The 18,102-nt window shown below is 35.7% G+C and overlaps 4 protein-coding genes across 4 annotated transcripts; 2 read left to right on the forward strand and 2 right to left on the reverse strand.

The window, feature by feature from the left end:
- The first annotated feature begins 456 nt into the window (after positions 1–456).
- On the forward strand, positions 457–5,907 carry LOC137821119 (beta-galactosidase 5-like). Its single transcript, XM_068625560.1, has 18 exons — positions 457–1,006; positions 1,080–1,175; positions 1,278–1,390; positions 1,487–1,553; positions 1,637–1,729; positions 1,877–2,020; positions 2,111–2,199; positions 2,277–2,382; positions 2,538–2,625; positions 2,986–3,104; positions 3,202–3,366; positions 3,500–3,678; positions 3,945–4,054; positions 4,160–4,269; positions 4,409–4,519; positions 4,607–4,720; positions 4,940–5,142; positions 5,460–5,907. The coding sequence occupies exons 1-18, from the start codon at positions 830–832 to the stop codon at positions 5,590–5,592; spliced, it is 2,217 nt and encodes a 738-aa protein (XP_068481661.1). The 5' UTR covers positions 457–829; the 3' UTR covers positions 5,593–5,907.
- Positions 5,908–6,643: 736 nt separating this feature from the next.
- On the reverse strand, positions 6,644–8,186 carry LOC137821120 (thioredoxin H-type 2-like). The gene is made up of 3 exons (XM_068625561.1): positions 7,934–8,186; positions 7,079–7,201; positions 6,644–6,955 (listed from the first exon to the last, which is right to left on the reverse strand). Exons 1-3 carry the CDS (start codon positions 8,018–8,020, stop codon positions 6,797–6,799), a joined length of 369 nt encoding a protein of 122 aa, XP_068481662.1. The 5' UTR covers positions 8,021–8,186; the 3' UTR covers positions 6,644–6,796.
- Positions 8,187–11,344: 3,158 nt separating this feature from the next.
- On the forward strand, positions 11,345–12,495 carry LOC137821122 (uncharacterized). The gene has a single exon (XM_068625564.1). The coding sequence runs from the start codon at positions 11,527–11,529 to the stop codon at positions 12,394–12,396; it is 870 nt and encodes a 289-aa protein (XP_068481665.1). The 5' UTR covers positions 11,345–11,526; the 3' UTR covers positions 12,397–12,495.
- Positions 12,496–13,397: 902 nt separating this feature from the next.
- On the reverse strand, positions 13,398–16,971 carry LOC137821121 (cysteine proteinase COT44). Its single transcript, XM_068625563.1, has 5 exons — positions 16,220–16,971; positions 15,011–15,246; positions 14,543–14,680; positions 14,006–14,431; positions 13,398–13,715 (listed from the first exon to the last, which is right to left on the reverse strand). Exons 1-5 carry the CDS (start codon positions 16,626–16,628, stop codon positions 13,638–13,640), a joined length of 1,287 nt encoding a protein of 428 aa, XP_068481664.1. The 5' UTR covers positions 16,629–16,971; the 3' UTR covers positions 13,398–13,637.
- Positions 16,972–18,102: the final 1,131 nt, after the last annotated feature.

Genomic DNA, 18,102 nt, shown 5'->3' on the forward strand with positions numbered 1-18,102 from the left:
TTGGCGGCAATGTACAAGGTGTGCCAGAATGCACTCTTCAAAAATCGCCACATGAATGTGCTGTCACTTTTTCACTGAATCGCAGATAACTCAAACACTTTATCACAAAATAATTTATTTATCACTATATTTTACAGAACGTAATAAATATAGAACAGATTGCTTGAAACTAACACAAACTTCACGCACACCGTTGTTAAAATATATTCCTTCTGACACAAATAATTCAAAATGCATGATTGATTCAAGGATAAAAAAAATTAATTAGTTTAGCCATATATAATAATATTATTTAAAAATTCTTCATTCTTTTTCATTATATTATTTTTTAATGAAAATGTTTTAACCAAGATTAATAAAGTTAAGTAATGTTAACTGATTTTTGCTTACATTGACTTCGTTTACAAAAAGTTCATTGGAATGATATATATTTCCAAAATTAACCAGTAACAAGCCATTCAAATTTAAAAATAATAGTTGCATAATAAATGGGGAAAATCTAGGAAAAAGAAAGTGAGTGACAGTTCAACTAAAGAAAACTAGTATCAGTGTCAAGGAAAAATAAGAACACCATTAAAAAATGCATTTAAGAGAATCCCAAATCTGACACAAATAATTAATAAAGTAGCAGAACAAGGGGTAGGGGGGTGTGAAGTGTGAAGTGTGAAGTGGAACTTCTTTCCAGTAGTAGAATCCATAGTTGCTGGTGGTGGAGAGTGTTTCAGATCATAGATTACACCGAAGAAGAGAACCTCAACCAACGGCTAAACCTTGCTCTTTTTTATAACATTTCCCTCCACTCAGCTAGCTAAAGCCTAAGCCTAAAGACATGGAAACCATTACCATTTCAGTTTCCAAGTTACTGACATTGTTTTTCACTCTCTTGTTTGTGGGGTCTCAGCTGATACACTGCAATGTCACCTACGACAGAAAGTCTCTTCTCATCAAAGGCCAAAGGAGAATCCTCATTTCTGGCTCCATCCACTATCCCAGAAGCACCCCTGATGTATGTCTCTCATTTTCTATACTCTTTTATGTGTTTCAAATGCTTTGTTTGCTTCAAATGTATGTGGTTTCAGATGTGGGAGGATCTAATTAGGAAAGCCAAACATGGAGGCCTTGATGTCATAGACACTTATGTCTTCTGGGATGTCCATGAACCATCTCCTGGCAATGTACTACTCTGGATCTTCCTTTCTCCCCATTAATCAACCTTAATTTAAAAAAAAATAACATTTTTTTGGTTCTTTGTGAATTTTTTATATGTTGGGTTGCAGTATAATTTTGAAGGAAGGTATGATCTAGTACGGTTTATTAAGACGGTGCAGAAGGTGGGACTTTATGCCAACCTTCGAATTGGACCTTACGTGTGCGCTGAGTGGAACTTTGGGTACATTTTGTTTCCATAATCCATATCTCTCTATCTCTCTGTTAATGTGAGATTTGGTTGTGATTCATAATCTCGTTCTTTAATGGTGTACTTTAGAGGAATTCCTGTATGGTTGAAGTATGTTCCTGGTATAAGCTTTAGAACGGATAATGAGCCTTTCAAGGTTGGATTTGCATCTCATTCTCATGGCTTCTCTCCGTTGATTCATGTCTTGGATAATCTGACTTTGCTGTTTTTCATTCTTAGGCAGCAATGCAAGGTTTCACGCAGAAAATTGTCCAGATGATGAAGAGTGAGAAGTTGTTTCAGTCTCAGGGTGGTCCAATAATTCTCTCTCAGGTATGCGATTCACTTCATTGTGTGGTATAAGTGAAGAAATACTCAAAAAAACTGGCCTGGCACTCACGTGCATTCATACCAATGAATTGTTATTTCAGGAGACATCTTAAACTGTGTTTTTTTCTCCAATTCTCTCGTGTTTTTTAGATTGAGAATGAGTACGGACCAGAGAGCAGGGCAATGGGAGCTGCTGGTCGTGCATACTTAAACTGGGCTGCAAGCATGGCTGTTGGATTGGGGACAGGAGTGCCCTGGGTGATGTGCAAGCAAAATGATGCCCCAGATCCTGTGGTAAGTCCTCTCCCTCTCTTGCTTGTCTCGTTTGCTTTATTGTTAATTTGTTTGAGGGTTGAATATGATCTATCCAATTTTCCGTTACAGATCAATTCATGTAATGGTTTTTACTGTGATGATTTCACTCCAAATAAACCTTACAAGCCTAGCATGTGGACTGAGTCTTGGAGTGGCTGGTAAGCTGTACAGTGTAATTTGAAGTTGTTTCTGTAACTTAAGATTCGGTTGGGTGATTTTTTCCTATGATCACAAGGTTTACAGATTTTGGTGGCCCAATTCACCAGCGACCGGTTCAGGATCTATCATTTGCAGTTGCTCGTTTCATTCAACAGGGTGGCTCATATGTGAATTATTACATGGTTGGCCACCTTCTATGTTTTTCTTATTATTTTTATATAAAAAAATCTCTCAATTTCTTGGATAAGGCTCAGTTCTTTTTCCCTCTTGTGATGAAACATTGGCTGACTTACTTTAAAATCTGAATTTCGCCTATGTTCTTAATGAAAATTGATAGTATCATGGAGGAACTAACTTTGGACGATCAGCTGGAGGCCCATTCATTACTACAAGCTATGACTATGACGCTCCAATTGATGAATATGGTGAGAAAACTAAGCTTATATTGAGTTTTTTTATTTATTATTTGTTTGCTCCGTGATTCATTGCCACTTATAGATATAGTTACTGCTGGGCTGTGAATCGCAGTTCTTCTGTTGAAGTGTATTTTATAATGGCATCCCCCAGCCTATGAAGTAATGTATCATCATTCTTCAGTAAAAGCATTTATACATATGATCTTTAAATCAAATTATCTATTGTACTATTTCAGTATTTTCTTCTCTCATAGAGACATTTAAAATGCACGAACTGGCACTGGATTATGTTCCATAAGTTGCGGCCACAAAGATAGTTCAATATTATATTTTGTTGCATCCTGACCCAATGTACCTTGTTGTGTTTAGGTTTGATCAGGCAACCAAAATATAGTCACTTGAAGGAGCTTCATAGAGCTATCAAGCGGTGTGAACATGCTTTGGTTTCTTCGGATCCCACAGTTGCATCGTTAGGAAATCTACAGCAGGCAAGTTGCCTCTGTTGTGAAGCAATTGTTCTCTTGACATTTTGTGCTTGTTTATAGATAAGTTAGCCCTGTCTCTATGTGCTTGGAAATTTTCCAGGCTCATGTATACTCTTCAGGTACTGGAACGTGTGCAGCTTTTCTAGCAAACTATAATGCAAAGTCTGCTGCCACGGTGACATTCAATAACAGGAACTATGATTTACCTCCTTGGTCCATAAGCATCCTTCCTGATTGCAAAACTGATGTATTTAATACTGCAAAAGTAAGAATACTTCACGAGACCTTTTAAAGCTATGAAGTGTGATGAAAACATTTGTTGCCCGTCAGTACTATTTCTTGTCAGCCTTTCCCTATCTTCATAAAGAAATTGACTGGATTGTTATGTCTTCATGAAGGTGAAAGTTCAAACTTCACAGGTAAAAATGCTTCCTTACAATACTAAGTTGTTCTCATGGGAGAGCTATGATGAAGATCTATCTTCTCTGGCCGAGAGTTCAAGGATTACATCTCCTGGACTCTTAGAACAACTCAATGTTACCAGGGACAGCAGTGACTACCTATGGTACATAACCAGGTAAGTTGCTTGATTTTTAAAAAGCTACCAAATGAATTGAATTCTGGGGTTGTCTGCATAATGACAAAATAAATTATGCAATGCCTATAGTAACACGATGCTGATTTATGACGAAGAAATTGCTTTTTTATTTTTCAAGAAGTTCCTGAACTTAGCCACTTTTGGCATATTTCAGATTTAAATTACTTATCAGATAGATTCTGTTATCCTACCTTGTCAGCTTCAGCATTTAATCTTACTGTTTTTTTCTGGTTGGCATGCTGCAGCATTGACATAAGTTCATCAGAAACCTTTCTTCGAGATGGACAAAAACCCAGCATTAACGTGCAGTCTGCAGGACATGCTGTTCATGTGTTCGTTAATGGGCAATTTTCAGGTTTTTCCAATCGTAGTTGAATGTGAAGTTATTTTGTTAAGAAATCGCAATTTTGCATATTGAATGATTCCGAGTTAAGCTGTAGGTGAACGGTTTCCTTTACAGGGTCGGCTTTTGGGACAAGGGAGCAGAGAAGTTGCACATTTAATGGACCTGTAGATCTCCACGCTGGAACAAATAAAATTGCTCTTCTCAGCGTGACTGTTGGATTACCTGTTAGTACTTACTTAGTACCATGCTTGTAAATCCAACTTGCAGTGGACTATTATTTTCTAGTTAGTATTTTTAGTACATTGTTTTGCTTGACCATTATGTTACTGGTCATTGATTGATTTTCCGTTTTTTCATTGGAAGAATGTTGGTCGGCATTATGAAACATGGGAGACAGGGATCACTGGTCCAGTTATGCTACATGGTCTTGACCAGGGACAGAAAGATTTAACATGGAATAAGTGGTCATATAAGGTCTGAAGCACTCAAATTTGTTAGTCTGACATGTGTGTTTGTAAGTTTCAATTAATGGGACCAGAAAATGTTTTCTAATTACAATAGGTTGGCCTAAGAGGAGAGGATATGAATTTGGTGTCTCCCAATGGAGTCTCGTCTGTTGATTGGGTCCAAGAATCACAAGGTACACAAAGTCGGTCGCAATTGAAATGGTACAAGGTGAGAGAACAGTTACTGGTTTACATAATAAGATATGAGTTATTCATACAATACAACAGTTTATTTTCATGTGTATTTCTTTTTTCACGTCATTCATTACATTTCACATTTCTCTATCTTGGTTGTAAGACTTGTTCCTTTAAAACTTGATAGAAATAAAAACTGTTGCATGTGCTATAGTCTTCAACTAGAAGCTTACTATTAACTTGGGACCTCCAGGCATATTTTGATGCACCCGGCGGAAAGGAACCACTGGCTCTGGACCTAGAAAGCATGGGTAAGGGTCAAGTATGGATCAACAGGCAGAGCATAGGGAGATATTGGATGGCTTATGCAAAGGGTGATTGTAATTCTTGCACATATTCTGGGGCCTTTCGCCCTGTAAAGTGCCAACTTGGTTGTGGCCAACCCACTCAACGATGGTACTGCTTTTCTGTAAAGGATGATATCATATAAATTATTAACTTGCTTTACTTTGTCTTTAGCATTTTGCTACTGTTTAGAGCCGTTGAACTTGTGGAGTCTGACATATCAATGTCACGTGCAGAGTGAAAGAATAGTGCGCGGCCTTTTATCTTTTTGTGTGTTTATCTTTTGGTCGTGTCAGTATCATTACCCTCCAGATACGAGTAATGATAATGCCACAACATTTTTTTGTAGTGTGCCAGATCCAATGCTACTAAATATTATTTTGTGAGAGGTTAATGATTTGACCAGTTTTGTGTTTGGAATTTGGCAGGTATCACGTTCCAAGGTCCTGGCTGAAGCCAACGAAGAACTTGATAGTAGTGTTTGAAGAATTAGGCGGAAATCCATGGAAAATATCTTTGGTGAAGAGAATGGTACATACTCCGGCAGTTCATGGGCAGTGAACCCAATTCAGGGAATTAAAGAGCCTCTGTGAATTCTATGGCTTTCGTTGGGATTGGTTGAAACAATAAGTCATCTTGGGAATAAATCAGCTTCTGTTGGCAGTGGCATGGTTTTTCAACGCTACAATACAAGTGTTTATCGTTAGTTCTATGGTTCCCAACACCCACTTTTCTTGATCTTGCGTTGAAAAAGGAGCACCGTGATTCGTGCAAGCAAAAGATGTACTCGGATTATCTGTAATTTATTCTTTTCAACTACAACCTATGTATTTTCACTAAGTTATTGTTGTGTTTATTAAAAGGACCAATTGAATATGTTTATCGTGAATATATCAGGGGAATGAGTCAAATAAAAATGAGTCATATAATTAAGAAGAAACTGGTTATTATCCTCACTTTGCTTTGCATTTTGTGTTGGTTTAACTAGAATTTTTGTGTACTCCATGCTCCCAAATAGAGTTTAAGATTTGATGGTTCATTTTCCTATCAATTTGTTCGCATCCAAAATGAAAATAAAAATAAAGAGTGAAATAAAATTGAAAAAAACACCACATCATGCTTCACAATGATGCGGGAGTTTGCAATGATTCAGATCAATTTTAGTTAGCAAGCACTCTGTTGAATTCATACAAAGTATAAGTAGTCGTAAAATAAATACATATGTGAGAAGAATGCATGTTGTGATACAAAGTTCCATAAAAAATATTCTTACATTTATTGTATATAAGAACATTCTTCTAACGTTTTTTTTACTCCCCGCATGGTTTGAAGCAATCATATTGTAACAAGACAAACATATTGTAACAACTTCTAACTACAACTATGTCTTGTTGGTTCCCTATAGTTCATTGTAATTTGTAATTCCTTCTTAGTTATAAGTTGAATTGCATCACAATCTAATCTTTTACATATTAAGTCAACATCTAAAATTAAAATTATTACTATTAATGGTGACATTGCATCACAATCTATGCAGTTTCTCTTACTAGGTTACTAGGTTTCAGATCCGGATCTTCCTTCTCCTAGGTTCATTAGCTAAAAGAGTTTCAGATGGGACACTGCAACAATTTCATTCATTTACACATAACCCAGTTCATGTTTTACTAACTCCATATCCAAGCTGAAATCATCCAAACAGACTCAAAAACAGTAAAAGCACACTGACTCGAATAAATATAGTTATTATTATTCTCAACACATTCATTCATATGGAACTTTCTGCACCACCACCACTGGTTGCATGTTTGGCTATTGCCAGTTGCAGCTCATCTTTCTTGGCTCCCACAACCTTGTCCACCAGCTTTCCCTCTTTCAAGAACAAGAAGGTTGGCATAGCCTCCACCTTCCACTCTGTTGAAACAGACTGAAGAAACCAAAGTGATTGCAATATTAAGTTAAGGAAATTCCTCAAAGTACTTTAGGATTGATTCAGGGTAAAAAATAAGTAAAATCATGTTCTGTGGAAGATTTAGATATTCATATTCACCTCCAGTTCATCCACATCCACCTTGAGAAAGGTCACATGGGGAAGCTTTTTAGCAATCTCCGCCAGAATTGGAGCAATGAATCGGCATGGACCGCACCAAGAAGCAGTAAAGTCCACCACAATCTATTAACCAAATATCCTTTCAGTATTTTTAATAGTTTAAAATTGCTTATGAAAAGATAAACCATTTTAAAGAATCACAAATCATGCTAATAATGACACAGATCAAAGATAAATCATTTTAAAGAATCACAAATCATGCTAATGACACAGATCTTCAACAACCAAATAAATCACAAAGACAGCTAAAGATTTCACTAACAAAGGGCACCTTCAGGGGATCACCATCCTCTGCAGCTACTTTTAAACAGCAACAGCCCAGACTTATAAAGCACATGCAAATTCAAACTTCAATCACAGGCATTTCATTTTATTAAACATATCAATCAACACCTTTCAAAATACAAAATTCGAAAAATCAAAGTAGATTTAGTAACTTTTGGATAGACGACCACAGAAAAAGCTAATAAACAACAAATTATATTTCTAAAAAGCACACTCATGACAAGAATTCAAACAAAGGAGGCAATATGACAAAATTAAAAAAAAAAGAAAAAAAAGGGTGAAATACAATTATAAAAAAAAACAGGGAAACAGCTATGGAAGACACAATACAATGATCACTAACCAACCAATAGCGATTTCACAAAAACAGAAGAGATGTATAGTCCTTTAAGGCAAGAAAGACAAGGGAATTTTCTTATTGGAAAACCCTAATGTTCATTGTGCCTGTGCAAATTATCACATAACAAGGGGGGAATGAAACTAGAGAAGAAGTTAAGAGTAAAAATTAACCAGTTTTTTAGATTCTTCTCCCTTCTTGAGATGTTCATTCCACGCACTAACGGTGTGGACACCAATAACTTGTCCCTCTTCAGCCATTCTTCTTTTTCTCTTCCTCTTTCTTCACAATCACCACACTTTGGATTCCTTTTTCTTTTATAGAGCAGTAGAGAAGAAGAACCTGCATCTTTATATTTATATATAATAGTTATCGTATTATTAAAATGTTAGTAAAACTCCGTGTTCACGCGCTTGTGGCGAGTTCACATTTGAGTGACGCATGTACCCATGTCAAGGGCTACCTAGTAATTTGTTGTGTGACTCAGAGGTGACATCATCCATTAAGGCACGGACAAGAGATAATTACAAAAGGCCAACTCAAATTCTTACACCTATTTCTTTGTGATTCTGATTATTTTATTCATATTATTTATTACTGAAACGTGTGTCAGATTTTAATCTCAAACTATCTCTATATCCTATTAATGGCCCTGCAAAAATAAATATAAAAAAAATATTATTTTTATTTTAATATAATACTTATTTACTTTTATTGTATCTATATCATATTATAAACTTTCTCTGTTGAGAACTTTGTGTTGAAACATTTAGTATCTCTTTTATTAACAATACTCTCTTAGTTTAAATAACTATATGCTGATACATAACTAACAACAACCTACTTAACAAAATAAAGTCAAATGGTAACTTGATTATGAATAAAGGATAACATAAATAAGAAAAAATAACTAATGAAAATAAATGTTCTTGAAGTTTAACCCTTAAATAAGTTAGGTTGTGTTTTTAAAAGAAGATAAATACTATCTTTTTTTTTATTTCTCAAACTAAATGTTATTGTTATTGCACGGATAAGAGGTGAGTATTAGAATAATTGTAGATGTTAACTCTAATGACTTTGGGTATGCTAGTAGGTTTTCTTGGGTTAGTTGTGAGTCGAGTGTCGAGTCGAGGGTTCAGTTGGAGTTGTCGACTCTTAAGTTCTCGATCCTTGCAAAAAATGTGAGTGGTAATGGTTTGAGTATGCGTGGGTGGATAGTTGGATTCGGGATTTTTTCGACATGTCTCTCATTTGAGTCATTTGCGTTAAGTGTGTTTCAGATGAGATACTATCCTTGTAAGTGCAAGACTTTGAACGTCGTCTGTCTTGGTTGAGAAAATTTGGCCTTTGATTTCTTTTATTTTTATTATTGCTTAACAAGAGATATATATATGTTGTTTCCCTACAAATTTGTTGATGTTCATGATATGTCTCTTTTCGTCTTGGTTTGTTATTTTAATGTTGATGTGAGTTGACTTGTTTTTTGTGTAGGTATAATGGTGGGCATGGGTCTTGACGAGTAGAGGAATTGTAGGTCTTGTTGAGAATAAGAATTATTTTAAAGAGTTGAGGATGTGGAGGTAGGCGAAGACGGTCAAAAAGGATGGAAGGGTGATTGTTCTCGAGGTTGCGAAGCCGATTACTATGGTGTTGGCTATTGAGGTTCGACGTCTCCCTACAAATCCAAAGAAGAACGAGAAAAAGAGAAGGTCTCTAAAAGTCAATGCATCGTAATTTGTCCTGCTCATCTTCGGATATAACAAGGTTAACAAATTAGCATACAGGACATAATAAAGTTATAAAAAGTTAAAATTGGTTTTAATCCTTGAACTTTATGCTGACGTGGATAATGAATCATCATTACTATGAACGTTCCAATATTATAATATACTTCACATTCATACTGAAGTCTTATGCAAGGTCAAAAAAAAGTTAATCGCGGTTAATAATTATTTTCAATAATTTTTCGTACTATAAAAATCTAGAAAGTCTAAAATTTCAATTAATGAAATAAATAATTTTTTATAATAATATGAAAAAAATATATTTAATTCTAATTTAAAATATTTACTCAACGAAGGTCAAATTACAATTCTTTTAATAAGTCTTTGTAAATGGTACAACTTTTTATCAAAAAAAACAAAGTATCATTTCCCTGATCTATCGTGTCTACATTATAAAAAACAATGAAAAACTGAATTTAATTTCAACTAATATTATAGATAATAAAAAATGAAAAAAAATTAGAAACTAAATATTTTATGTGAAAGAAAACTTGAAAAATTGACTCAAAACGAAATATAATTCATTGCGTTGTTTTATTTCAAACCGACCGTATATTATGCTATAGGATGATAGATTACTGTGATTTTTTTTCTCATTTTAAAGTTAGTTTGTAATAATAATAATAACAACATCACAAATAATATTAATATTAAAAATATAAATTTAAAATTAAATACTCTAAAAATACTTTTATCTTATTTTTCAACTAATTCACGATTGTTTTCATACACTTCTCTCTTATTTATGTGTTAACTGGAACAGAAGAATTTCAATTAGTTGAAAATGTCAAAATAGCATTAATAAAATTATAATTGGAGTATTAAAAATGATGTAATAATAGATGAGTATGTAAGAAAAGAATGCATATGTTGAAGGCTGGCATTAGAATTCAAGTATAGAATGTTACGTGTGAATAGATGAAATCAGTTAATTATATATGATTTTATTTTATTCATTAAAATATTGACATGACACTTCAACATCCAATCTTGTTTAACTTATTTTTGTATGAAAATATTATAATTCATTAAAGAAGGCTTCCACCCCTACGTTTTACTTCAAATAGTCACAATTTTCTAAATTTCGAAACTGATATTGACCTTTTATATAAAAAGACACTGTGGTTATCGGAAGTAGGGATATGAGAGTGTGCTATGGATTCATCAATTCGAAACTGAATCATTTTTTTTTTCAGATGAGAGGGTGTTCTGGAAGCAATTTTTACATAAATTATTGATTTTCGAATTATTGAATTTGGAAGCCTAATTCTGTTACGGATTGGTGGATCAGAATGTTTTTTTTTTTAATTATGAATTTCTGAATCCGGAATGCATATTTCTGTTATGGATTGGTGGATCAGAATGTTTTTTTTTAATGATGGATTTTTTAATGTGAAATGCATATTTTAAATTACGGATTGGTGGATCCGAAATTTTACCGGAAGTTTCAATCTGAAGTTTTTTCAGATTCCATAATCCATAATACAAAAAAATAAATACAGTTCAAATGCATTTTAGGATTTTTTAAAAAATAATAGGGACAGTTTGGTCTTTGCATAACATTGTGGGGGTGTATAAAACGAATGTACGGGTGCAGGAAGAAACTGCCTTCATTAAAAGGTTGAGGAGATTTTAAATTAAAGTAGTGGGCCGAAGCATTAGATTAGGCCCAATCTAATATCTGGGGCCTGATTTGCCTTGATCTAATATGGCACGTGGAATATACAGAACCACAAAAAGAAATCTTGTGTCATCTGCTTAATCTTCATTATTATGTCATCCACATAATCTCACATTGAGCAGCTATAGCAAAATCTAACTCCAGCACTGTGAAGTTCAGAACAGATTTATAACAGAAAAGAGTAATAATAAAATTAGAGAAGGTCCAATAATAACCACACAACAAAACCTTTTGTGTACATTCACTTCCACTTCTGCGTTTTCTTCTCTTATATTCTATTCTAAATTTCTCATTGGAAGAAATGGCATTCCCGCAGCTTATCCCTTCTCCTTCTTCTTATTCTTTACCTCACAAACCCTCCTTAAACCCTATAACACTCTCCCTAAACCCTAAATCCCCAACCTCTCCGCACCATCTCAATCTCGCCGTTCTCCGCCACCGCTGCCGGAAGCCTAATTCCACTCTCCGCTGCTCCGCGTCTTCCTTCTCCGAGAAGCACCACACGAACTCCCCCAACTCCGATGATGTCGTTGAGCTTCCTCTCTTCCCTCTCCCTCTGGTCCTTTTCCCCGGTGCCATCCTCCCCTTGCAGATCTTCGAGTTCCGCTACCGCATCATGATGCACACACTCCTCCACACAGACCTCCGCTTCGGCGTCATCTATACCGACGCTGTCTCCGGTACCGCCGCCGTCGGTTGCGTCGGCGAAGTCATCAAGCATGAGAGCCTCGTGGATGACCGTTTCTTCCTCATCTGCAAGGGCCAGGAGCGCTTCCGCGTGAACAGTTTGGTCCGTACGAAACCGTATCTGGTCGCGCAGGTGACGTGGCTCGAGGACCGGCCATCTCCCTCCACCGACCTTGATCTGGACGGTCTCGCCACCGAGGTGGAGACCTACATGAGGGACGTTATCCGGTTATCCAACCGGTTGGGAGGGAAACCGGAGAAGGAGGTTGGGGATTTGAGAAGAAACCTGTTTCCAACGCCGTTCTCGTTCTTCGTTGGGAGCACCTTCGAGGGCGCGCCAAGGGAGCAACAAGCCCTGCTTGAATTGGAGGACACCGCGGCCAGATTGACGAGGGAGAAGGAAACATTGAAGAACACTCTCAATTACCTCACTGCTGCTTCTGCTGTTAAAGATGTTTTTCCCTCTTCTTCCAGTTCTTCTTGATTGGTGACTTATACTCTATACCCAATGTATTGTTGCTTTTAAGTGTAACTTCGTGGCAACATATTGAGAAAATAGTTGTAAATTGTTTTCGTGCGTAAAGTCTGCTTGCTTTTTTGTTCTTTACTGTCATACCTATTATATTGCTTGAGTAGATAAAGATAGTAGATACCATCTGATATGCGCGATTCAGTACAAGTAGTGCTGCTGGCTAATAGAATATTTAATCCTTTTCATTTCGCGACCTGATGCAGACAGTTAGAAGCATATTCTGTTTTAGAAAAAAAATGCACACCACATGATTTGATGTTCTTCTGTGTTGATGATGTTTTAGTAATGTTTTTTTGATAACTTGTTCTTCAGTGAATGTGAATTGCTGTGACTGTTCATTGGCTTTAATTGTTTCTTTGGATTTGCAGTTTTGCAATTATTGGTGTTGAAACAATTTAGTTTGTAACTAGAGTTTTGTTGAACATGTTTAATGATTAGTTTCAAAGTTTATATCTGAAGGCTGAGGTTTGAGTTGTGCAAACTGAAACCAGAGCATGAATAATCCAAATGAATACAATAGGTTACCCGATTTTCACTATCCTGCAAACGAAAACAAACATCTACATTGGCAGAACTTGCACTGATGGAGGATTGAGGGTGGTTTCTTCTGTCAATATCTGTCACCTCCCTCTCTTAACTCCTTTTGTTTTGACCTTAAAAAAATAATTCTTCCATTTTTTAAAGAAAACAAAGGCACGTTTTAGTTTTAACGTAATTTTATAACCGAAGTTGATTTTATTCTGATCATATATTTAATCTGTTACAGTTCATAATCAATTTCAAGCACATGTGAAACGCATGCATCATGATGTAAAAGCCACACAAGTTAGCATTAGTAACATTTATTTTGATAGGAAAATCACATGCGAGATCCATTCTCAAACACGCACTTCTGACAACTTTGAAATGGACAAACTCCAAATGTAGTTATGCAAAACTTTAGAAGCTAGCGATTGTAGCAAAAACATACATGTTTACTCTATAGTATAACGATATGCTATTCGGGTTGTACACGCATTCCCTACTGGCTTATCCAATCAATATCCTTACACAATATCGAATATAATCCATTTGTCAAAACTTGTGATTCCTTTTGAGCGCTAATAGGCTACTATTGATAAAATAGCCCATTAACACAAATAGGATGGCAACTAGAAGAACTGAATCATACAGATGGATGGGGTTGAAAAACCTCAATTAGATTTCCAACCTCTTGGCTTGTTGGAGATATCTTTATTTCCGGATGTGATCGTTGTCGTCCCATTTGTAATCTGCAAGTATAGAGAAAGTCACTAAGGATATTTGTTTTTATTAAAAATCCAATGCTCATGACACAATTTTCTTAATACATCTTTTATTTGTATGAATACAACGTGTTAGTATTTCTTAGCAAAGAATTGCAGCAAACATGGCAATGAACTAAAAATTGTTGAATTGAAATTTGACGTCGTGCATATTGAAATATATTTTATTGGAACATAAATGTCAAAAAAATTCATCACCCAAGTTTTGGGCATCATTTACTTGTGATGAGCATAGGTCAGAAGGAGTTCATACTAACCTTTAAACATTGGCTTTTTTCTGTATCACAAATTGGATAATCACGGGGGCAACAATGCCGCTTGTCTTTGCAACACACAGCAGAAGTTAAGCCACAGCATTTCCAAGAAAAGCATATTCCAAGAAAGCTCTTGGCACAACAACATGTTTCTCCTTCTGAACAGTGAGTGAACAGATTACATCTTACAGGAGCTGGGGGAGGAGGAGGATTGGGCTTGGTCTTGATAGGATATGAAGCTAATGTGTTGATTCCACATATCCCTTTGGGATCGCCGGTGTTCCGTATCATGTGTATGTAACCTTCCATTCCCCAATATTTTCCCCACGAGTTCTTTACAATCCAATAATCAACTCCATTTTCCGAACCATATCCTACGATCAGTACTGCATGATCCAAAGAAGTTGAACATGGTCCGGAGAAGATACCCTAATACATCAATAATTTGTAGCCACTGTTAATTTTAAGATAGATAATACAGACATATGTGGTAGTAATTACAAATAGGTCAGTGTTAATATTGATCGCTGGACTACCAACCTGTGAGTACAACTGGAAAGCTCTTTCACTACCACATATGCCTACACTTACAGGCTGTGAAGCAACAGCCTTTAGTAGCTCTTCCTCGTTCGGAGGCAAATCAACATAATCATCAATTGTAACAATGTGCCTTTTTAACTGTAGATTAAATGCAGGAAGAAAGGGTGAAAACAGATAATAAACTTACTAATCTCAGTAAAACAAATAAACACAGAAGAAAGAAAGGAAAGACTTGGTTGACTCATTATCATTGATACCTGAAGTCACATTAAACAGCGATTAATTTGATGGTGGACTCATTAACAATTTTTTATCTTTCTTTTCTTTTCACTTGATCTCAAGAACTACTTACAGAGAAATCATGTTCCATGGTGCTTGGACCAACAAATTTGGGTATACAAGCATTCTGATAGACGATGAAACATAACAATTCAACATTTTGGAGGGAAAGTGGGATGAAGCAAATACCTTGTCCTTATTGCAGGGCCGTTGCCGAGCTTGGTATGGATAATCATCTTCAGTATCAATCCCTTTGTTGTCAATGACAAATTGGTACGCATAATCCATTAGTCCACCTTCACAACCACTGTTGTAGGATGTATCACAATCTACCAATTCTTGTTCAGAAAGGCTTTCAAGAGACCCAGTAACAATCTTATTTATACCTTCAATTGCACCAGTAGCCGAGAACGCCCAACATGCACCTAGATAACACATCTTAAGTTGTCACTGAATTCTATCATGAAAGCTCTCTACCAGTACAAATCACAGTGACAACCAAAGTCCAAGAAGAACAAATAGCATGTCACCAAAAATGATGAATTCAAAATCAACTACTGAATTTTTTGTACAGCATACAAGAGAGATGAGTAGCTTTTTCGTATCAAAAGTTTTTGAACTAAACAGGATTTCCCTGAAAGTCTTATGCCACGAATTGGCAAAATCGTAAAACCAGCTGACCATGGAATAGTTGTTTGTCAAATTGGAGGCGAACTAAACACCTAACAATAGTCTATCAATGCCTATTAAACGTTTGGAAAAAATAATTATTCCTTTGAAATAACTTACTAATTATAAATATTAATCTTGGAATTTGGATTTGAGATTAACATACTCCCAAAAGCTAATTCATCAAGCGAAGATTGTTTCTCACTTATGTACACTATTTACCTAGTATGCCAGAATCTCTACCACACCCATAAGCATAAAATTTGTAGGATTCCATATTCACAACAAATGGTTGGCATAAAACACCCAACATTTACATTCACAAGCATCTTAAAATTGACCAAACTTCATAATGAGATGGCTCTCCTCCCCCAAATATTACATATAACTAGTTAGTGTAAAATCTCTTAGGCGAAGGATTAAGTATCTCCAATATGATATTTGCAGAACTAAGGGTTATAATAGACGGTCCAATGAAGGCAACGACAACTACTAAGCTACTGCTATAGTGTATAATTTTAACTTCCTTTTTATTTTTCGTTCCAGAAAGTACTTACAAGAAGAAATTTGCGGCTGTCTAATCCAACTTAAAAATTGAGCTCATGGAGTGAGAGTTAAGTACTACTACCCCTAGTTATACGCACTATGAATGAGGGATGATAAACGATTAAGAAGTAAGAGTATTTGATCATTTTTGAAAAGGGCGTATAAAGAAGAAACAGGGAGTACCGCAGCTTGCTTGGTCTTTGACGGGTGTAACAGCGCCGCTCTGTCTCCAATCGATCTGAGAAGGATTGTGTAGAAGGTGACGGGGTTGTTGATTCTGAACACGCTTGAATCGAAGCAAGGAAGGGGAAAAACCAAGGCGTGAGGTTTTAAATTCATGGTGGGTGAGATCGGCGAAAGCGTTGAGGGAGAGGGTGTAGGTGGAATTGTTATCATTCGCGTTGCGGTTGTGTTGGGAGACAAAGGCATAGTTGTCCTCGAACACATGGAACCTGTAGCGTTTCTCTTCCTCGGAAGAATAGGTTTTGGCGTGTTCCTTGCACCACCTTTCGAACAGATCGGAGGTGTCGGAGGCAGAGGCGAAAGGCAAGTAAAGCGTGAATAGGATGATGAGAGAGAAGAACAATTTCATCGGACCTTTCGTAGAAAACCAGAATTAACAGCGCTGAGTTGAGTTGGGATTCCTAGAAAAGAGGAACGTACGAGGGAGAAAGGTTGAGGTAGCCACTTTTGGATCGATTCTGGACATCCAATGATCCACACGCTCCTAACTCTCAACTTCAAACCCACACTCAATATGTGTTCTATCCACTTATAATTAACTATATTTTATTTCAAAAATAAACAAACAAACATCTTTGTCTCAAAATTTAACTACCAAAGTCTACCTGCGCATAAAATTTGTTTTAAAGGCACTGTGTATATATTTTTGCAGCGTGTGTGGACTGAACACTATTTTTTTTTTCGCCAATAACACATTCTCTACGAACTCGATTTTACTTAAATTGGATAAGATTATCACCCAACACTTGAAAAAATCATGGACAATATTTTTTGTAACTGGAGAATAGTTATTCGTTCTTCAAACACTAAGTGTAGACTTCAAATTATGAAGTAATTAAAATCAATCACTACATTATTCACTTTACACTTTAGAGTAAATTAATTATTATATGCTCAGCTATTTATATAAAATAAAAGATAAAATTGGATAAGATTATCACCCAACACTTTAAAAAATCATGGACAATAATTTTTGTAGGTATTTAATTTCGTTCTTCAATCACTAACTGCCGACTTCAAATTATGAAGTAATTAAAATCAATCACTATATTATTCACTTTACACTTTAGAACTCCGTAAATTAATATTTTCTAGTTTGTGTAAGATATGTTTATAATGAAAGAAATAAATTTTATGTAAAGATTGTATGTAAGAGTTTATAGAAAATATACATAAAATTAATCGTATAAACTTATAGATATAAAACAGAACATTATAATTTAGTTTAAAAAATGTATTTTTTTCGCATTTTATAAGTAATTATTTTAATAAGCTCACAAAATAAGCAAAATTGAAGAAAAAAATAATAAATAAATATTTTGTATTTTGAAAAAGAAATGATAATTGTGCTTTGCTTTTTTATTTTTCAATTTTTTTTTACTATAATTTTATTTTAGTGTTGTAGAGGTTACCTAACCATTATGGGTGGGCTTGAATTGGATTTTCCAATCTAGATCCAATCCAAATTCAAATAAATGGATTGGATTTAAAATCCATATCCACTTCAACTAGATCAAATATATTTGGATTTTTTTAAAATCCATTTAAAATTAAATCCACTTTGTTAATTATATTAAATCTACTTTGTCAATTACATTAAATCCATTTTGATATAGACAGAGACTAACTTGGCTTGAACTAGGCCTAAGCCGACTCAACCTGGACGCAGACCAACTCGGCTCTACATCGGCCCCGACCCAGACGACTCAACATCGGTCCGGGCCCGGACGACTCGACATCGGCTTGGGCCTGGACAACTCAACATCGGCCCCGACCCGGACGACTCGACATCGGCCCCGGCCCGTCGACATCGGCTCGGGCCC

The sequence above is a fragment of the Phaseolus vulgaris genome, chromosome 9 (genome assembly GCF_000499845.2).
Source record: "Phaseolus vulgaris cultivar G19833 chromosome 9, P. vulgaris v2.0, whole genome shotgun sequence".
NCBI lineage: Eukaryota > Viridiplantae > Streptophyta > Magnoliopsida > Fabales > Fabaceae > Phaseolus > Phaseolus vulgaris.